The 18060-nt window shown below is 39.3% G+C and overlaps 2 protein-coding genes across 2 annotated transcripts; both read right to left on the minus strand.

Annotated features, from left to right (window-relative positions):
- Positions 1–212: 212 nt before the first annotated feature.
- On the minus strand, positions 213–8382 carry LOC144665707 (steroid 17-alpha-hydroxylase/17,20 lyase-like). Its single transcript, XM_078526997.1, has 4 exons — positions 8186–8382; positions 4908–5065; positions 2603–3633; positions 213–1813 (listed from the first exon to the last, which is right to left on the minus strand). The coding sequence occupies exons 1-4, from the start codon at positions 8380–8382 to the stop codon at positions 1667–1669; spliced, it is 1533 nt and encodes a 510-aa protein (XP_078383123.1). The 3' UTR covers positions 213–1666.
- Positions 8383–10424: 2042 nt separating this feature from the next.
- Positions 10425–17241, minus strand: LOC144665709 (steroid 17-alpha-hydroxylase/17,20 lyase-like). Its single transcript, XM_078526999.1, has 4 exons — positions 16681–17241; positions 14116–14273; positions 12593–13623; positions 10425–11538 (listed from the first exon to the last, which is right to left on the minus strand). The coding sequence occupies exons 1-4, from the start codon at positions 16875–16877 to the stop codon at positions 11392–11394; spliced, it is 1533 nt and encodes a 510-aa protein (XP_078383125.1). The 5' UTR covers positions 16878–17241; the 3' UTR covers positions 10425–11391.
- Between the last annotated feature and the right edge of the window lie 819 nt (positions 17242–18060).

Raw genomic sequence — 18060 nt, forward strand, 5'->3', positions numbered from 1 at the left:
AATAAGCCATTGCTATATCTAATGTATATTTAAATAGCAAAGCTACTTCTGAGTAGGAGCATGTAAAAAAGATGTTGAATCTATTGTTTACATAGGGAACTAAAAAAGCAAACGGCAAACAACAATAAAAAGTGAAAATTTCGGCTTTCGCTTCCGATCCTGACTTGATGTTTACTTCGTGTTTTGACTTCCTGGACTATGACCAGTCCCTCCTTTTTTTAGTTTGTCGAGCGCGAAGGAAATTTTAAGCACATGTGGAAAAATTTCGCTTCCTACTTGACGAACTGAGAAATAGAGGGACTGGTAGTAGTCTATTAACTTCCAACCTCAACTGAAAAAAAGGAGGCGCGGTGGCTTATGGTTAAGCGTGTTGGATTCACTCTTGATCAGGCGGTGTGATGTGTCCTTGGGCAAGACGCTTTACTTTGTCAGTGGCTCTCTCCACCCAGATGAAAAAAAAGGATAGCAGCGAATTTAAAGCTGGGGCTACCCTGCGATGGACTAGCATTCCATCCAGGGGGAGTCGAAATACTCCTGGTCCCATCTAGGGGGAGCGGCGGGGGGGGGGGGGGGGGGAGTAGAAATACTTTTAAACGCCTAATGCTACAGAAACCGGGATAAGCTCCCGCGGTATGGGTCACTTGGCTCGACGCAAACTTTAGTATGGGCCACTTTGGATAGTTGAAGTCTTTACCTTACTTTTACCATTACTGCAAAACTGCGCCTTATTTTCATTCCTCTGAGCATATATTATCGATAATGGGTGAATCAGAGGCCAATAAATAAAAACAAAAACGAAAAAAAGTCACCTACAATGTACCTTTACTGAGTATAACTTACGTAACACCTGACAGGAAATCAGAGTGCTGGTAGGGTGTTGAACTAATCCTAAACTTTTACCATGTGGCTTTTCCTAGGCTAAAAACTAAGTATCTACTTGTATGTCATGCCATAATTACCTGGCATGCATTGAAATGGAAATATCAGACTCTAGATAAGGTGTCGCATTTGTCTCTTATCTATAACAATGAACTCTTTTTCTATGCTGAGGATACTTCTTAACGGACAATCTTACCGAACTCATAAACGTTTAATTCCACAGTCTGTAAAATACCTCTAGGAGGCCTTTAACTTAATATACCAGGTTCTAAAGTACAGGTTAGGCTATTAAAATGCAGAATTTCACGTAAATGTATTTACAGCTAATTCGAGAAGGGTTGTCGGAAAAGCACAAAAGTGCACGCGACAAGACCGTAAAATAGTATGGGTAGAAGTAGAGAGCTACAACACGCGGTGAATACTAATACGATGACGACATGACAAACGCGAATTTGCAGTTTTTCTTTCTATCCAGACATGTGGAAAAACGGTACTTAAAGCCACTCTGAATTCTAGAAGAATTTTTCTTAACTCAATGACATGCGTCAGTAAAAGTTTAAATACAGAAAAAGGCCTTCCGAAAGGAAAAAAAATCTTCACGTGCAAAAATACAAACTTGTACATTTCCTCCAGGCCAATATGCAAAATTTAGGTGAATACTCAGACCACCTTTCGGTCTTGTCGCGTGCACTTTCGTGTTTTTTCCGACAACCTTTTTTGAATTAGCTGTATACGTGTATGTTGAATGTGTTCTGATTGCAACAATGCATTGCACTCATCACGTTATTTACTGGCGTTTAACAACTCTTACGTGGTAAGGAGCTGGAAACCGAGTAAAACCAGCAACGCCTTTGAGATCTGGTAGAGTGCCATTCTTCGACGGCAAAAATGTGAACTTGTGCAGCATCCAGGACAAGAACAAGAACAGCTCCACCTAAAGAAAGAGAATCAAAATACACCAAAACGTGAATCAAACCGTGTGCACGAGGGAAAGTTAAGCCTATCAATTTCGAACTGTTTTACTTTATAAAGTAACGATATGCGCAAATGTAAAGTGATAGTAAAATATAGCCCTCCTGTTAAAATTGCTGTTTTGCTGTATTTTTTACGCCCACATTCTGGACACAAAAATCGTGATTAATCAGAATTTGTAGTGTGTCAAAATTGATTGTTCCGATTGGACAGATATCATTCAATCGATTTCTGTGATCATTTCTCAACCTGTGGTCTGTTCTCAAATTTTCGGCATTCAATGCGGTTGAATCCAGTGACGAATGTTTTGACGATTTCTCGAAAAGAATCAGTAAAGGAAACGAACTTTAATACACAACGAATAAACTCGAACTGACTCACTAGAAACAGGGAATTTACAAGCACACGGTCTTAACAAAAAAGAATATTAGTTAGTTAGATGAAAGCTCTGAGTTATGTAACTCCCAACACAACACTGATTGGTTAATTTTGACAGCCAGGCGTAAAACAGAGGGCAAACAGATGACTTGTACTTTAGGGGGCTGTTCCCCTTCCCATTCTCTTATCGCGCTTCGCGCTCGAACTCCCCTTCTCCTCCCTCTTTGAACGCCGGTCACGCAGGCTACCCTTAAAGTAGCTTTATGCCACAGAAACAAGAGTTACGTATCAAGCCCTGACGAGACATCGAGGGTCTACGATCCCCTTGTGTTGGGTAAATTCTACTGTAAGTTATTTTCCTTTCATAGCTTACCTTAGCCAGTGCTTCACCGGCACAAACCCGACGCCCTGCTGAGAATGGCAGAAAGTTACCAGAGTTGGTAATGAGCTTGCCATCAGCATCTATGTGGCGGCGAGGATTGAACGAGATTGGATTCTCCCAGCAGTTTGGATCCAAATGGACATTCATCAAATTGGCCAGCACTACTGTATCCTTGGGAACACGGTACCCAGCTAGTGAGGTGTCTTTTAGTGTGTAATGAGGAATGGTGGTTTCAGCAACATTTCCGAGTCGCAGTGCTTCCATTATTGTGGCCTGGACGAGCGGAAGATTTGGACGATCATCCAGCCCTGGCATTCGGTTCCTTCCAACCACTTCATCTAGCTGGTTCTGCACCTCTGTTTGACATTCTGGATTGTTAACTACGTATGCAATGGCCCATCGCAGGGTAGTACTGGTCGTCTCATAGCCAGCACTGAACATGTCTTCCAAAGTGTTGATTATGTAGTCATCTGACAGGATGGATGCTTTGTCCTCTGCGCCAACCTCACTTTCAGCAGCAATCCTCTCTTTTAGGAGACTTCCAGTGAGGCTTTTGATCTCCGCTGTGGGATCAAACTCTTGTGCTTGTACCTTTAAATGATGGCGAAGAATTTCAAACATTCGATCAGCAATCTTCCGCTCTGTTTGATAACTATGGAATGGAAAGTATTTTGCTATTGGAAAGAAATCTAACACAAAGGCTTGATCATTGACGTCAGTGTCTGTGAAAGCTTGATTATTCAACCGTAAAAGTTCCTCGAAATCTGGATGGGACGAATCAAAGTGCTTTCCAAATGTGATTCGACAGATCACGTTTGCAACACTTTCCATTAGAATCTGTCCTGGGTCAAAATCCTTTCCTTTCTGGTCTTCAAAATACTGGATCAGCCGTTTGGCCTGTTCAGAGATTCTCTCTTCCACCAGCTGCTGATCAGAGAGATACTTTCGCACAGCTGTCATAAACAGCTTACGGTGAAATTTCCAGGCAGGACCATAGTTCCCAAAAGCAATATCCTTCCCACCTGAAATGCAAGCGAAAATAATAATATATATAAATCTATGAATCTTAAATCTCTAGATCAAACACCGTGCACCCTACCTTGTGTCTTGGAGAGTTTTTTAGCGGTACGATACCACGAGAAACATATGTATGTTGCGACTTCGAGACGGATTCTTCTTCCGTTGTTTAGGAGCGTCCGACATTCACAAAAAGTAAATCAACGCTAAAATATATGTGTTTATAACAGCAAAAACCTCTGTAGTCAATTAAGCAATTCACGATTTAGACTAAATCGATGCGCCGATTATGCTCGCGATATTTTTGCGAGGAAAAGTTTTTGTTTGATCACAAACGAATAAACACGCCCCGACAAGCGTGAGTTTATCTTCCGATACGTCGCGAAAAAAATTAATCTCCGCTTCTACAAGATCTACAAATCTGTTTGTAACAGTAAAATACTCTGTGCTCAAAGAAAAAAATATGATTTAGCTTGTAATGATGCACCGAGTATGCTTGCAAACGTTTTTGATTGATCATTGAATAAACACGCGCCGACAAGCTTGATTATACTGAATAAACAAGCGCAACCAAAAAAGTAATGTTCCTTTCGCCAGTTTTTGCGTTACGGCAAGAGTAATACCTCTGCTTCTGTAAGATGTAAGAAGTAAAATCGAAACAGCTTATTACAAAAGTATAGAGATACTTATCTTTTTTCAGCACACCTGGAATAAACGATTCACAACGTTTATGAAACGTGAGACATTCCGGCACGATCAGTATCGACATCTGTGAATGATGTGCGCGTGATTGTCGTTTCAATCGGATAATACTTTACTGCGCAGGCTTCGAGTCTTACATCCGAGAAAATTTGAATTTTTTGCCCTAAAAGGTGTGCTGTCTCGTTAACACTCGCCAGCAAGAAGATATTTCAAATTCAGAATTTGCAAAAAGATCCTAAAATATATGTGTTCTCGAATTATGAGGCGAGCCTTTCATGGGCAATTAGAGAAATTGGATCAATGTAGGTTTCTGGGAAACTGCCACCTACCCCTCCCCAAACCTAACATTAACCCTTACTTATCGCTTTGGGCAAAATGTAAGGTTTCGGGAGGGGTAGGTGGGCAGTTTCCCAGAAACCTACATTGATCATCATCATCATCATCATCATCATCATCATCATCATATGAAAGGCGAGGGTTATGAAACAGTTACTGCATGTTTTCCTTTATTGGTACATTCTACATTTTTCCCATTTTTTACAAGACAATGCAGTTTTTAACAACTCACAAGACATACCAAGTGTAGTCATAACAAGGCTGTGGAATGGAGGTCTTCCAGCATAATCTGCAGATTTCTTCACCAACACTTCCTTTACAGAGTCAGCATCTTCAGCAACAACCACTTTGTAACTGCCAACTTTCATTGAAAACACTGAACCATACTTCTTTCTCAAGCTTTGCAGTGAAATAGATACAAACAAAAAGGAATAATTAGTATCCATAGAAGGTGCTCCTAAGCCTAGCTTTTAGTAGCGACGAGTTGGAGCCGGTTTCGGAGTCGTAACCAGAGGCGCGGAGCGTTACGATCTAGTGAAAATTGAACCAACGGAGTCACAAGCAGAGTTACCGATTCCGCTTATGTTTCTTTCACTAACGATCCAGTGAAAACTAGATTGTCGGAGTCGTTAACAGAGAGGAAGTTCTCGTAGGGCATGAGAACTAGCATTGTGATTGGTTTGTTCTTCTGCTTTTTCCTTGCGACTCCGAGAATCTAAGAAGTTTTCACTGGATCATAAGCGACGGACACATAAGCGGAATCAGAAGAAGATGGAAATGTTTTTATTCTTTCGACTACGATTCCGACGACTTCGATTTTCAATTTTCACTAGTTCGTATTAGCGCTGTTACGACTCTGATTCGACCCGCTGCTAGTGAAAAACAGCCTTTAGTTTAAAAATGCGTAGGCAACCTCGTTCCCAGCGTCTCTCATCTTCCCGCCCCTTCTCTCGCTCCTGGGGGCAGGAAGATAAGAGACGCTGGGAACGAGGTTGATGCTTAGGATGATCGATTTTCGACATGTGCATCTGTTAAGTCGAAGGTGCATGTAGTGAAGTGTCGTTTGAATTTAGCCGAGTTTATCTAATAGTAAGTAAGTAAGTAAGTAACGTCTTTATATATAGAGGGTAGCACTTAATAGCTATAAAGCTAACAAACTCGTGGCCCTCCTATTTACAAGTATTAAAAAAAAACTAAGATACACATTAAAAAACCTACGATATACAATAATATATAAGAAGCGAATTACCAATTAAAAACTACCTATTAAAAACTAATTAAAAAAAAATAATAATTCTGTATTCGAAATAAGATCTTACATTAAAAAATGATCAATAAAATGTTTTTTCCTTAAAATTGAACTGCAAAAACTATTTCGAAAACTGTTAAGTGAAGGTTTTTTTCTAAGCTCAAGTGGCAAGCTGTTCCATGCTTGGCATGTTTGAACTGCAAAAGTTCTTCCACCTTCAGTTTGTCTCTTAAACGAAGGGCAAAGTAAGTTGAAGTTCGAATATCTTGTGTTTACCATGCATACTACTATGACTCTCTTGAAGATATGAAGGCAAGAAACCTTGAACCCTTTTATATGCAATTGATCCCGGATCCCGGCCCCTTCACAGGACCGTGAAACAAATCTAAGGATATTAAAATTGAGAATGTGCGTGAATTTGGCTGAAACCTTAAGGGTGCGTTTCTTTGGGAAAAATCCAAATCCGGATTCTTGAACCAAAAACGGATTTTGCGTTTCTTTACCTATATCCGAAAATGGATTAATCTTGGATCAATGATCTGAAGAATCCACACTTCGATTGGATACATCAGATCATATCTGAATCCGGATTTTTAGGATTCATGATCCGTGCGTTTCTTTGGGAAAGGATTCGAAAAAAGTACCTTGGCCCAGCGGTCTTTGCTGTGAAAATACAGGTTCGCTCTTCGTAAACACTGCCATACGGTAAGTTTTTAGGCGGTTATTTCGATCAAAATACAACAATATATCACGATAAAAGGAAACGGTAGCTTCAGATCGGTATGAAGTGTCATTTTAAACGGGATACAGGTTTTCTAGAAAAGCCACCGTGTGCCTACGGAAGTTGTATCCTTTTGAAATTGTCACGAGTGAAGTTTGAACTGATCATTTCGCAAACATTCTTCGCTCTCAGATGCTTTCTCGCCACATTGTGCTTAACGCTAAATAAGAACTATTTCGACGTGTGATTTTTGTAAAAGATTTTGTATGCTAAAATTATTTTAGCTAGGATACATTCGACGAAAAATAAATTTGTGCTGATATTTTATGTTCTGTGCGAAATGTGTTTACGGGGTTGTCATGGCAAAAAATCCGTTTTCGGATTCTTCGTTTCTTTGGGAGCAAAGTATCCGTGTGATCTGAGATCAATGATCCAATTTTGGATTTTCCCAAAGAAACGCACCCTTATGGTGGATTTCCACTGACGCGTATTTTTTTACGTGCGTAAAAAAATTAGAGACAATGTATGAACGGCTTGAGTACACGTTTACGCAGGCCGTTCATACATTGTCTCTAATTTTTTTACGCACGTAAAAAAATACGCGTCAGTGGAAATCCACAGGCCGTTCATACGTTGTCTCTAATTTTTTTCACGCACGTAAAAATTTACGCGTCAGTGGAAATCCACCATTAGTCTTACTGTGCGTGACACTGGAACAACTTGATGAAACTGGTGTCAGCTATTGCGTAATAAGTCATATTTTATGCGTCCTGCTCTTCTCGGCATGCACAGTACTCTATGTTATCGTCGCATAAGAGTAGCAAAATCATCAAACGGGACCTCCAAACATCGTTCATTTATTATTATTTACAACTACGAGTTTGACTAGAAAAAAAAGGAAAGAACAGCAACAAAATAAATATTAACAACAAACCTAGCGGAAAAAAAAAACAAAGAACAAAAGAAGCAAAAGAACATAAACTTACAGAATTTTTCCCGAATGAATCGCCAGCAAGATAGCCTAAGGTATGATATCGATTTTTATAGTAACGAACGTTGCCCACAACTGCTAACGGTTTTTTAAAAAATATATATAAATTATGCGCAAAGCGCAAAGACTTTGTCCCAGTGGGACGCGGGAAACGAAACCTAATTTACATGAAATAAAGTTCAACTGTAAATAACTGCGTGAATGTTTCACTCTATTTCTTTTTCTTTTCGTCATTTCTTATCGTAATCACATGATGGGAAACTGACAGAGAGTGAACAGGAAATCAGGCCTTTGTATAGCAACGATTCCGGAGTATAAGAAGACACTTTTTGTTATTGAAATTTGACAGTAGATGGCTTTTGTGAAATATCATGGTCACCATAATTTAATATGAACATTAAAACATCTGTACGTTAATTTCTAAAAACAAGCTACATTGTGAGGGCTTGTTACATTCAGATAACATTGTCACAAGCATATGTTAGCAAGAAAAGCTCGACACAGGCAGCAAATACCAAGAAGATCCGAGTGAATCAACAAAGCAGTGTGTAAACAAACCTTGCTGTAGCTTCGCGAAGGCTTTCTCCAGAATCGAAGCTCAACAGATTTCCTATAAAAGGCAAACTTGTCAGTCGAGGTCCCGGCGGCATGTTCCTAAACTGATACAACTCAATCAGTTGATTGAGAATCAGCAAGAAAACGATAGCAAGGAAAATATTTCCAAGCGTAAAATACTCCCACAATGACAACGCCATCTTTGAAAATACGAATATGCAAATGTAGTTTGGGTCACGCGATACAACTTCTTGCGTCACGTAGTGTCACGCAACAAGATTATGAGAAATGGAAAGTGATAAAATAAGAAGCTTTAATTTGTTGGATTGAAATCTAGACGTTTCGGCAATGCTGCCTTCATCAGTAGTAATGATATCACAAGCACATCACTTCTAATGAAGGCAGCATTTTCACGAACATCTAGATTTCAATCAAAGCGTTTTATGTTAGCTTATTTTAACAGTTTTCAGTCATTTTCCATAATTGATAACGCTGCGCGGGACATTTAATTAATTGTTTACGGATACGTAACAACAACAGAACAATTGCTATTGCAAAATATTTCCTTTAATCGATAAACTCGATTTCCAAAACGATTGTATATAAGCAATATTAGACTTGCAATAAAATCCTCCTCCTCGACACAAGACCAAAGAACCTTCGATTTTCAATTTTATTTTTTATTTAAGTAAAAATATAAAACGTAATACTATTGAGTAATGTTGGGCAATCCTCTACAACGCTACAGCAATTTCGTCCGTTTGCGAGAAGTCTTGAGTAGGACTGATGTTGGTGACTGACTGTTCTATAACCTGAGCGGAAGGGACTCTGAAGGTTCGTAGTCAGTTGGATACTGACTTAGTGGATCCCTTCAACAATCATAAGTTGTTAGTTCCCAAAGAAATTGTTACGCTACATCGGCGAGAAAGTAAAACACTGTTTATTAGCTGTTTATTATTAACCTGAGTTCGATAAACGTGTATAAACCGCCGCAGCGAATTTTGTAAAGCTGACGTTTCGAGCGTTAGTCAAGTCAATCTTTATTTATTCACACTGTAAAAAGAATCATCAGTTAAACTATAAAAAAAAATTAAAAAAACGCCGCATAATACTGTTTTACATGATTGCCGTGTGGGAATCCGATATGTCAGAGACTCGATTTATGATTTCTCGTTTAAAGTGCCCAATGGAGCCAACATCCCTCATTTGCTGGGGCAAATTGTTCCAAAGAAGGGCCCCACTATAACTAAAACTTCGTTTTAAATACCTTATTCTCACTTAATTTCGCGAGTACTAAATTTCGCGATTTTCGCGATTTTGAAATCGCGAAATTTAATACTCGCGAAATATAGGACACGCGAAGTTTAAAATCGCGAAAGTTAACATCGTACTGATAAAAATTATATAAAAAAATAATGAAACTCGATGTATTTTATCATAGTTATTCTAACATGTCTGAGCTTCATGTTTAGGAGTCTGAGGAGTTTCTTGTTTAATTTTAATTTAATGTCCATTAGTTATCTCCCACTCTATCAGTCGCACTGTTCGAACTGTTCTCTGCCGCCAAGTTCTTCAAAATCTCGCTCTTGCAGTCGTAGATGAACCTATCAGGTATTTAGACTGTTGAATGCCTTACGTTTTGTTATGCGTATACTGTTTTGTTTGCTGTTTTTACGATGACTTTCATATTAATTATGTTGTTACTTCGAGGTCAAAGCTTCATATAGAAGAATAGGTAAAAATCGCGAAATTTAATACACTCCAATTGTACCTTCCTCTCAAAATCGCGAAATTAAGTACTCACGAAATATGGCTCTTGAATTTTCGCGAAATCAAGTACTCGCGAAATTTAGTGAGAATAGGTAGTCTGTGTGTGGCTTGGGCAGGTCAAGTTTACCCTCGAGATTTCTTAAATTGTAATCTGCGCGGCGGGCAGTGAATAACTGGTACAAGTACTCTGGGGCAAGTTTGTGTATTGATTTAACATCATCAATGCTTTTTGCGTCTGACGACGTTTACCTTATTATAGGAATATAACAAGGCATTTTAACAACGCGAACAAAATTTACGCGTAATAAAATTAACGCGAATTTAGGAAAAGTTCTGGTCAAATGCTTATAGTAGAAAAGTTAACATACATCAAATTAACGCGAAATTTTGAAATTCGCGTTAATAACATGTATCGTTAATTTCCTATAATAAGGTAGATAACTTCTCTCACTGAGTTTTTCCAAAAGGAGGTTCGAGCTCGTGCCATAAGGGGATTTGGTAATCACTCTGGCTGCCCGATTTTGGAGTTTTTGCAGTTATCGCTTAACTGGCTGCTCAAACAATCCCAAACGGGGCTGCAGTAATCAAAATGTGGTAGTATTAAGGCATTGTAGATTTGTACCGCATGTTTGGAGAGATAAAAGGTCTTACACGTTTTAAAGCGCCTATAGATGGGGAAACTTACTTAGATATTTCTTCAACGTGTTTTGACCAAGAGAGTCGATCAACAGTAATAAGTCCTAACGATTTAGTATGATCAACCCTCTTGATTTTCTCCCCGTCTATTTCAATATCAAATTCGTCACTTTGAGCGTCAGCCCTTCGTCGGAGCAAAGTGTAGGATTCTGGTTTAGGATTGGGGATCGCTTTCGAGGAATGATAAATTTAATAAAAGAGAACCAAATTACCATAGGAAAAAAAGGCCGGCGTGTATTGCGTCGGAGAAAACTAATCAAATGGACGAAAAACTGATGTGAGCTTAGCGTGATATACGACAACTTAGCGGTATACTCGCAGTTTACATAAAAGCTTATCCCATGCGTAACGTTTACACAAGGAAAATTAAACTTAGAAAAAATCTTTTCACTGAAAACCAGCTATTAGCTCTAGGAATGGAGGAGCTTTCTATGAAAAGAAAATTGAAATCGATTGAAAAATTAATACCAGAAATCCTTAATTCTCCTTTGCAATGTACCTTTTCCGTATATCCTTTACAATGTAATGAATACCTAAAAATAAGTATGCTTGTCATCGGCAAAATTAACGACTTTTAATTCTACAGTCATAGTTAACCAGTGGCATGCTATTTTAGGTTTAGGCTACTTATTTCCCGGACGAATAGTTTAACCTAAATATATTCTGATTATGTAATGTATATAAAATGATTCATTTATCACTTTCATGTATTCTGATTGTAACAATGCTTTGCATCACGTTATTTAATGGCGTTTTTCAACTGTAATTTGGTAAGAAGCTGGAAACCGTGTTAAACCATCTACACCTTTGAGGTCCGGTAGTGTGCCATCCTTCGACGGCAAAAATGTGAACTTGTGCAGCATCCAGGACAAGAACAAGAACAGCTCCACCTAAAAAGAGAGAATAAAACAAAGGACCATGTGAGAAACGCGTCTGGAGAAAAAAACTTTTTTTGTCTTGTTCGTATGTTGACAATATATATTTTTATTACACGACTAAGGCGGTCCGAGGGCCAATAACTAAATCAGCCAATCAGATTACTTTATTTCCGGTCCCGCGAGGGGTGATATTTTCCAAGTATCGTAAAGGGTTTTGTCCCGAATGATCCCGCGCTAATTCCCGCGCGATTTAGCGCAAGATTTTTGCAAGATTTTTTTGCAAGATTTTTTCGGAGTTTTTATTGCTTTGAAAATGAAAAGACCTTAAACACAGAAATAATTGTAACTCCTTTAGCGCGCGTAAAAGTTTTGCCTCACATTGTTTTCCACGACATCTACCGGGTAGCAATTCTCACTGCACAAAGTTTTCAGTCCTGTAATAAATTTCTTATCAACCAAGCTTGCTCAGGACCGTACTGGGCGATTATTGGCCCTCGGTCTTTTATGTACGGACTTCGCTGCGCTCGATCCGTACTGTCAAGACCTCGGGCCAATATTCGCCCAGTACGGCCCTCGCGCGTGGTTAATAAGATATATATATACCAAAATCACGATACATAGACAAAGCAGCTGCCAAGCATTAATTGCCTGCCATACACATTTCTTGATAGACCTGTAGAGGCGAGAGCTACCGTAAGAGTGAGGTGGCTCATCTTAGAACACAGTATAAGGCCGATGAACTCACTCGAACCCGCGCGCAACGTTCCTCTAATGCAGTAACCAGTAGGCAATAGTTCCTTGGAATGAATACCAGTAAAATTTTAATGAAACTGAAATTTATTAATACTGGAAAGAAACCTACAATAAACAAGCGTCACTTCGGGGCAGGAAAGGATTGCGTAGCAACATCCCAGATAGTCTTTTTATGCAACATAAAATATTTAGGTGCCAGTCCTGGTGATACATCAAGGGTCAACAAACCTGGGCATATTCTACTGCATGCAATATTTCTGTAAAATATGTTGTTAGTACTGTATTTTATTATAGAATGATTTTTCGGTCTCACCTTTGCAAGTGCTTCACCAGCACAAACCCGGCGTCCTGCTGAGAAGGGCAGAAAATTACCAGCATTCGTAATGAGCTGGCCATCAGCATCAATGTGGCGGCGAGGATTGAACGAGTTTGGATTCTCCCAGCAGCTTGGATCCAGATGGACATTCATCAAATTGGCCAGCACTACAGTATCCCTGGGAACACGATACCCAGAAATTGAAGTGTCCTTCAGGGTGTAATGGGGAAAAGTGGTTTCAGCGACATTTCCAAGTCGTAGTGCTTCCATAATCGTGGCCTGAACGAGCGGGAGATTTGGACGATTATCCAGTCCTGGCATTCGTTCTCTTCCAACCACTTCATTTAACTCGTTCTGTATCTCTCTCTGGCATTCGGGATTGTGAACCAGGTGTGCAATGGCCCATCGTAGGGTAGTACTGGTGGGTTCATACCCAGCGCTGAACATATCTCCCAAGGTGTTGATGATGTAGTCATCTGACAGAATAGATGCTTTGTCTTCTGCACCAACTTCGCTTTCAGCTGCAATCCTCTCTTTTAAGAGACTTCCAGTGAGGCAGTCGATCTCCGCGTTAGGATCAAACTGTTCCTTTTGTATTTGTAACTGATGGCGAAGAATTTTAAATATTCGGTCAGTCACTTTCTGTAATGACTGATAAGCACGAAATGGTAAGTATTTTGCTATTGGAAAGAAATCTAACACAAAGACTTGATCACTGACGTCTGTGTCTGTGAAAGCTTCATTATGCAACTGCAAGAGTTCCTCAAAATCTGGATGGGACGAATCAAAATGCTTTCCAAATGTGATTCGACAGATCACGTTTGCAACACTTTCCATTAGAATCTCTGCGGGGTCAAAATCCTTTCCATTCTGGTCCTCAAAATACTGGATCAGCCTTCCTGTCTGTTCAGAGATCCTTTCTTCCACCAGTTGCTGATCAGAGAGATACTGTCGCACAGCTGTCATAAACAGCTTACGGTGAAATCTCCAGGCAGGTCCATAGTTCCCGAATGCGATATCCTTTCCGCCTGAAATGCAAGCGAAAATGAAATCTAAAACTAACATCTTCAGAGCAAATATCACACGCAATTCTTTGTATATTGGAGAAATTTAAATTGTACCATCTCAAGAGAGAAATGTTTATGTTTGCAATAAATAACGAACGAACGAACGAACGAGCGAACGAATTAATGAATACCTTAATCTAAAATAGTAGTAAATAACTACTTCCTCGAAACTACTAATATGGGGCCTCTATAAAAACACTAACAAAATTAGAATTTCTACAAGTTTAACTTTGTTAAATAAATCCTAAAATATTTATACATCAACGTGTTGAATTTATATCCATGTATTTAAATATCTATATTGAAGTATTGTGTGGTGAAAGCCTTTCAGCTAAATGCATGAAGGCGAGGGCCATAAATTAGAAAATGCATGTTTCGTTTAACTGACCAAGTGGTTGTATTTTTTTGGGATTTTTTAAGACAATGCAGTTTTTAACAGCTCACAAGACATACCAAGTGTAGTCATAACAAAGCTGTGGAATGGAGGTCTTCCAGCATAATCTGCAGATTTCTTCACCAACACCTCCTTTACAGAGTCAGCATCTTCAGCAATAACAAGTTTGTAACTGCCAATTTTCATTGAATACACTGAACCATACTTCTTTCTCAGGCTTTGCAATAAAATAGAAACAAGGAAAAAGAAATAATAAATATCATAGAGAATTCCCTTGAAAATTCTTTGGATGGCCGACTGTCCACATGTACATGTGATGTACGACACTTACGGTGACACTGGCCGTAAACGGTTCTTTTCTGATTCTTTCTATTGTAAATTCTCTGTATACCGTATTTATTCGATTAAGCGCCCAACCTCGAATAAGCGCCCACCTCGAATAAGCGCCCACCCTGAAGGTAGGAAAAGTTAATAAGCGCCCAGCCTCGAATAAGCGCCCACCCCCACCCCACAAAAAAGTGAAGTGTAGAAGAGGAGTTAAAATTGACTAAGGGCCTGATTACATGAGCCGGGCTGGCTCGGTTTGCCGAGATCTCGGCATGTCTGTTAAACGCAACAAAAATCAACTTCGCGATTACATGACAACCGGGCCAGCCCGGTTAGCCGAGATCCCGGTGTCGCGATGCCGGAATCTCGGCTAGCCGGGCTGAAAATTTTCCATGTAATCGCGTTCACCGGGCCAGCATTAAATTTCTCTTCTGAGCACAATATCCGGCAAAAAAAAACAATGCTACTCCTTCTAAATAAGATGTACAGGTAAAGTAACCCATCCAGCTGCATAAGTGCAAAAATTTAACCACCAAATTGCCGGGAAAAGGTGATCAAGATCCCGTCAAGATCATTCGTGCTCTGATCATTCATGCTGAAACCGGGCTGAAAGTCATCTCAGCAAACCAGGCCAGCCCGGCTAACCGGGCTCATGTAATACCGGGCTGAAAGTCATCTCGGCAAACCGAGCTTGCCCGGCCAGCCCGGCTCATATAATCAGGCCCTAAGTACTACTAAGAGACTTTCCCGTATTTTACAGAAACTTTCAATGAACAGTTAAAATTCTGCTTTGGTACATCTTCACGTTTTGTAATTATTTATTGTTTCGTTACAAAATAAACTTACTACTTGCTGAAAATGGTGAAAATTTAATAAGCGCCCAGCCTCGAATAAGCGCCCACCCTCAAGGTCCAAAAATTTAATAAGCGCCCAGGGCGCTTAATCGAACAAAAACGGTAAGACATACTTAAAAGTAAACAAAAATCCTTAAGAGGGCTAAATTGACTCTCTTTACTGTCCTTATTTTTTTTTCACTGGAGCAAAGTTGCAATACTGTGATTGTATTCATGATAGCGTTTATAGTTTTAGAGTATAGATAAGCTTTAGGTTGATGTAAAGGCACCCTTCGCTGCGCGCGAGCATTCTCTCTTTTGCTCTAAAGACCGTGGAGACGAACGCGTAAGCGAGTGGGCGAGTGCGACTTACAAACTGGTGGAAAAATTGCGACTACAGTCAACTCTCTCTTAACGGACACATCTATAAGACGGAGATCTGGATGGTCCCTGCCATTTTCAGCCAATTAACGGTACCAAACTCCCTATAAGACGGACACCTATCTAAGACGGACAACGAACACTTGAGAAGTGTTTTTTTTGGTGAATAATACTTTAAAACATCGTATCGTCAGAAAGCAAAATTATTAGTCAGCGCCTTTAATTAGTATAACAAACTTACTCACCGAAAACGATCTGTTATGACGGATAACCTCTCTGCTAAAGTGTTTGTGCACCAAAGAGGACGTTTGCTACTTGCAGTAATACAGTTTGTAGAAGCTCTCAACTCTTGCCTTAACAACAAGCGAATATGGTCTCTTGATTAATTTTTAGTCTTGTTCCAGTTCCAGTGCAAAGTGTACAGTTGGGTTTTATTTAGACTAGAAGCCGTGAACGTTGTGCTTGAACCAACGAATACATATAGACATGTTACAGTTTGCAACATGTATGTGATGTACTGCTCACTATTGATTGATACGTCCCCGGAGTTTAGCAGTGAAATTATTTTGCACTGAGTAGAAAGCCCGTCGGTTACTCTACAAGATGACATAAGTTTTGCTGGTTGTAACGTCATATTGGGTCACGTGACGTCATTAGAGCTGCCATCTTGAATTTCACCATTTTTTAAGAACTCACAAAATAACGGAAATTGATACAAAATCAAGCCAGAATGCTTATGAAATGTGTATTAGAGTTTATCTGATCGGATCCCCGACAGGATGGCCTGACAGTACCTGCACAGAAAGTCAGACCTTTGTGAAGCAACGATTCCGGAATACAGAGAGGACACGTTATTTTTGTTATTCAAATTTGCCATTAGAGGTCTGTGCAAAATATCACGATCACTACAAACTTTACTCATGCACGTTAATTTCGAAAACCAAGCTATACAGTTAGAACCGTTTTTTGTTTACACTAACGGTAACATTATCACAAGCATAATATAGCGAGGATATAGCACGGCCTTGGTAGCAATAAAACTACAGCGAAGCCATGCGAAAGCGGAAACGTGTGTGAACAAACCTTTCTGTATCTTCGCGAAGGCTTTCTCCAGAATCGAAGCTCAACAGATTTCCTATAAATGGCAAACTTGTCAGACGAGGTCCCGGCGGCATGTTCCTAAACTGATACAACTCAATCAGTTGATTGAGAATCAGCAAGAAAACGATAGCAAGGAAAATATTTCCAAGCGTAAAATACTCCGACAATAAGAACTCCATCTTTGAATATTCAGATTTTCGAGGTCTCGATCCATTCAACCAAAAATTCCGGTTTGAATTTCCGGAATTTTTGCGCGTTGAAAGGAATGGTATTTTCCAGTGGACTGGTAAAATACACGTTAAAATGGCGGGTTTGTGGCCCGACTCTTGTTTGTTTAATGCTCGCGTACGATTTCAAGTTTAGAGAGTTTTCTGTAGAATAACAAAAATATAATTGTTACCCGTTAGCTTCTTCATGAGAAGAAGTAAATTTACCCGCAATTATGATTATTTTCAGCTCAATCCTTTGCGATGTTTGTCTTTATTTTTATAAAAGTACATTATTACTTGACAATTATTCAATAATCATGAAGCATGCATTATAAGAAAATAGGTCACCAAGGGTGACATAAGTCTAATGCCGTACGGCATAGTGATACAGATTGCGCGGTTTTCGTAAGCCGGTTAAAATTGGTTAGAGGTTTGTGTTCGGGAGTTTAATTTAAAATGCTTATAGCAAGCTAGGGGCATCGTGGATGATTATGGATGAAAACGAAACAGTCATAAATGTTATATGCTTCACAAAATTTAAAGTATGAACAGGAGTTGATGTTACTTCTTCCGTATTGTCCGTAAAAGCAGAAACGATTAAACATTTGGACAAGATTGCGTGACGATTTACAAAAAGCATGTTCATTACAACAAGGGTTGAAGAACTTCACATCGTTTTCTTTCAGATTTTTCACCATTTTGATGATGACTCTTGAAACAGATTTTGCAATAAAAGCACTTGAAATAGTGACTGTTACTCCATTGTACTGTAAGCACTTAGTGACAGATTTTCCTAAAAACGGGTGTAAATGCTCACGTCAATATAATGATGACCTTTTGAACGCTGGAAACTAGGCAATTATTATCGAGCTACCATACACAGGAGCGAAGACTGTTTATCATGATGTACAAATTTCGCGAATCATCACTTCCATATCAATGTAACCATTTTATGATTTTTCTAGCTGTAAGAAGAACTTAAGATCTCTGAGAGTCGTAAAAGCATGAAATTCGATTTCAGTGTATGGCAAAGGCCGGGACAGTGTAATACTGCAAAGCGGCCAAACAAACGCATTTTGATTTAGTCGCGTAACTTGATTTACATTTATCCATGTACATCTTTTATTTTTGAAGGTTTTTGTTTGCACTGTGA

This window comes from Oculina patagonica, chromosome 9, assembly GCF_052425735.1.
Source record: "Oculina patagonica isolate OP01 chromosome 9, crgOcupat, whole genome shotgun sequence".
Taxonomy (NCBI): domain Eukaryota; kingdom Metazoa; phylum Cnidaria; class Anthozoa; order Scleractinia; family Oculinidae; genus Oculina; species Oculina patagonica.

Excerpts from the sequence above, each read along its gene's own strand:
- LOC144665707 (XM_078526997.1), bottom strand. The coding sequence starts at position 8,382 with ATGGCGTTGTCATTGTGGGAGTATTTTACGCTTGGAAATATTTTCCTT. Across the intron at positions 3,634-4,907 it reads CCTTGTTATGACTACACTTG|GTGGGAAGGATATTGCTTTT; the intron begins GTATGTCTTGTG and ends CTTGCATTTCAG. Across the intron at positions 1,814-2,602 it reads CCGGTGAAGCACTGGCTAAG|GTGGAGCTGTTCTTGTTCTT; the intron begins GTAAGCTATGAA and ends CTCTTTCTTTAG.
- LOC144665709 (XM_078526999.1), bottom strand. The coding sequence starts at position 16,877 with ATGGAGTTCTTATTGTCGGAGTATTTTACGCTTGGAAATATTTTCCTT. Across the intron at positions 14,274-16,680 it reads CTTCGCGAAGATACAGAAAG|CCTGAGAAAGAAGTATGGTT; the intron begins GTTTGTTCACAC and ends TTTATTGCAAAG. Across the intron at positions 13,624-14,115 it reads CTTTGTTATGACTACACTTG|GCGGAAAGGATATCGCATTC; the intron begins GTATGTCTTGTG and ends CTTGCATTTCAG.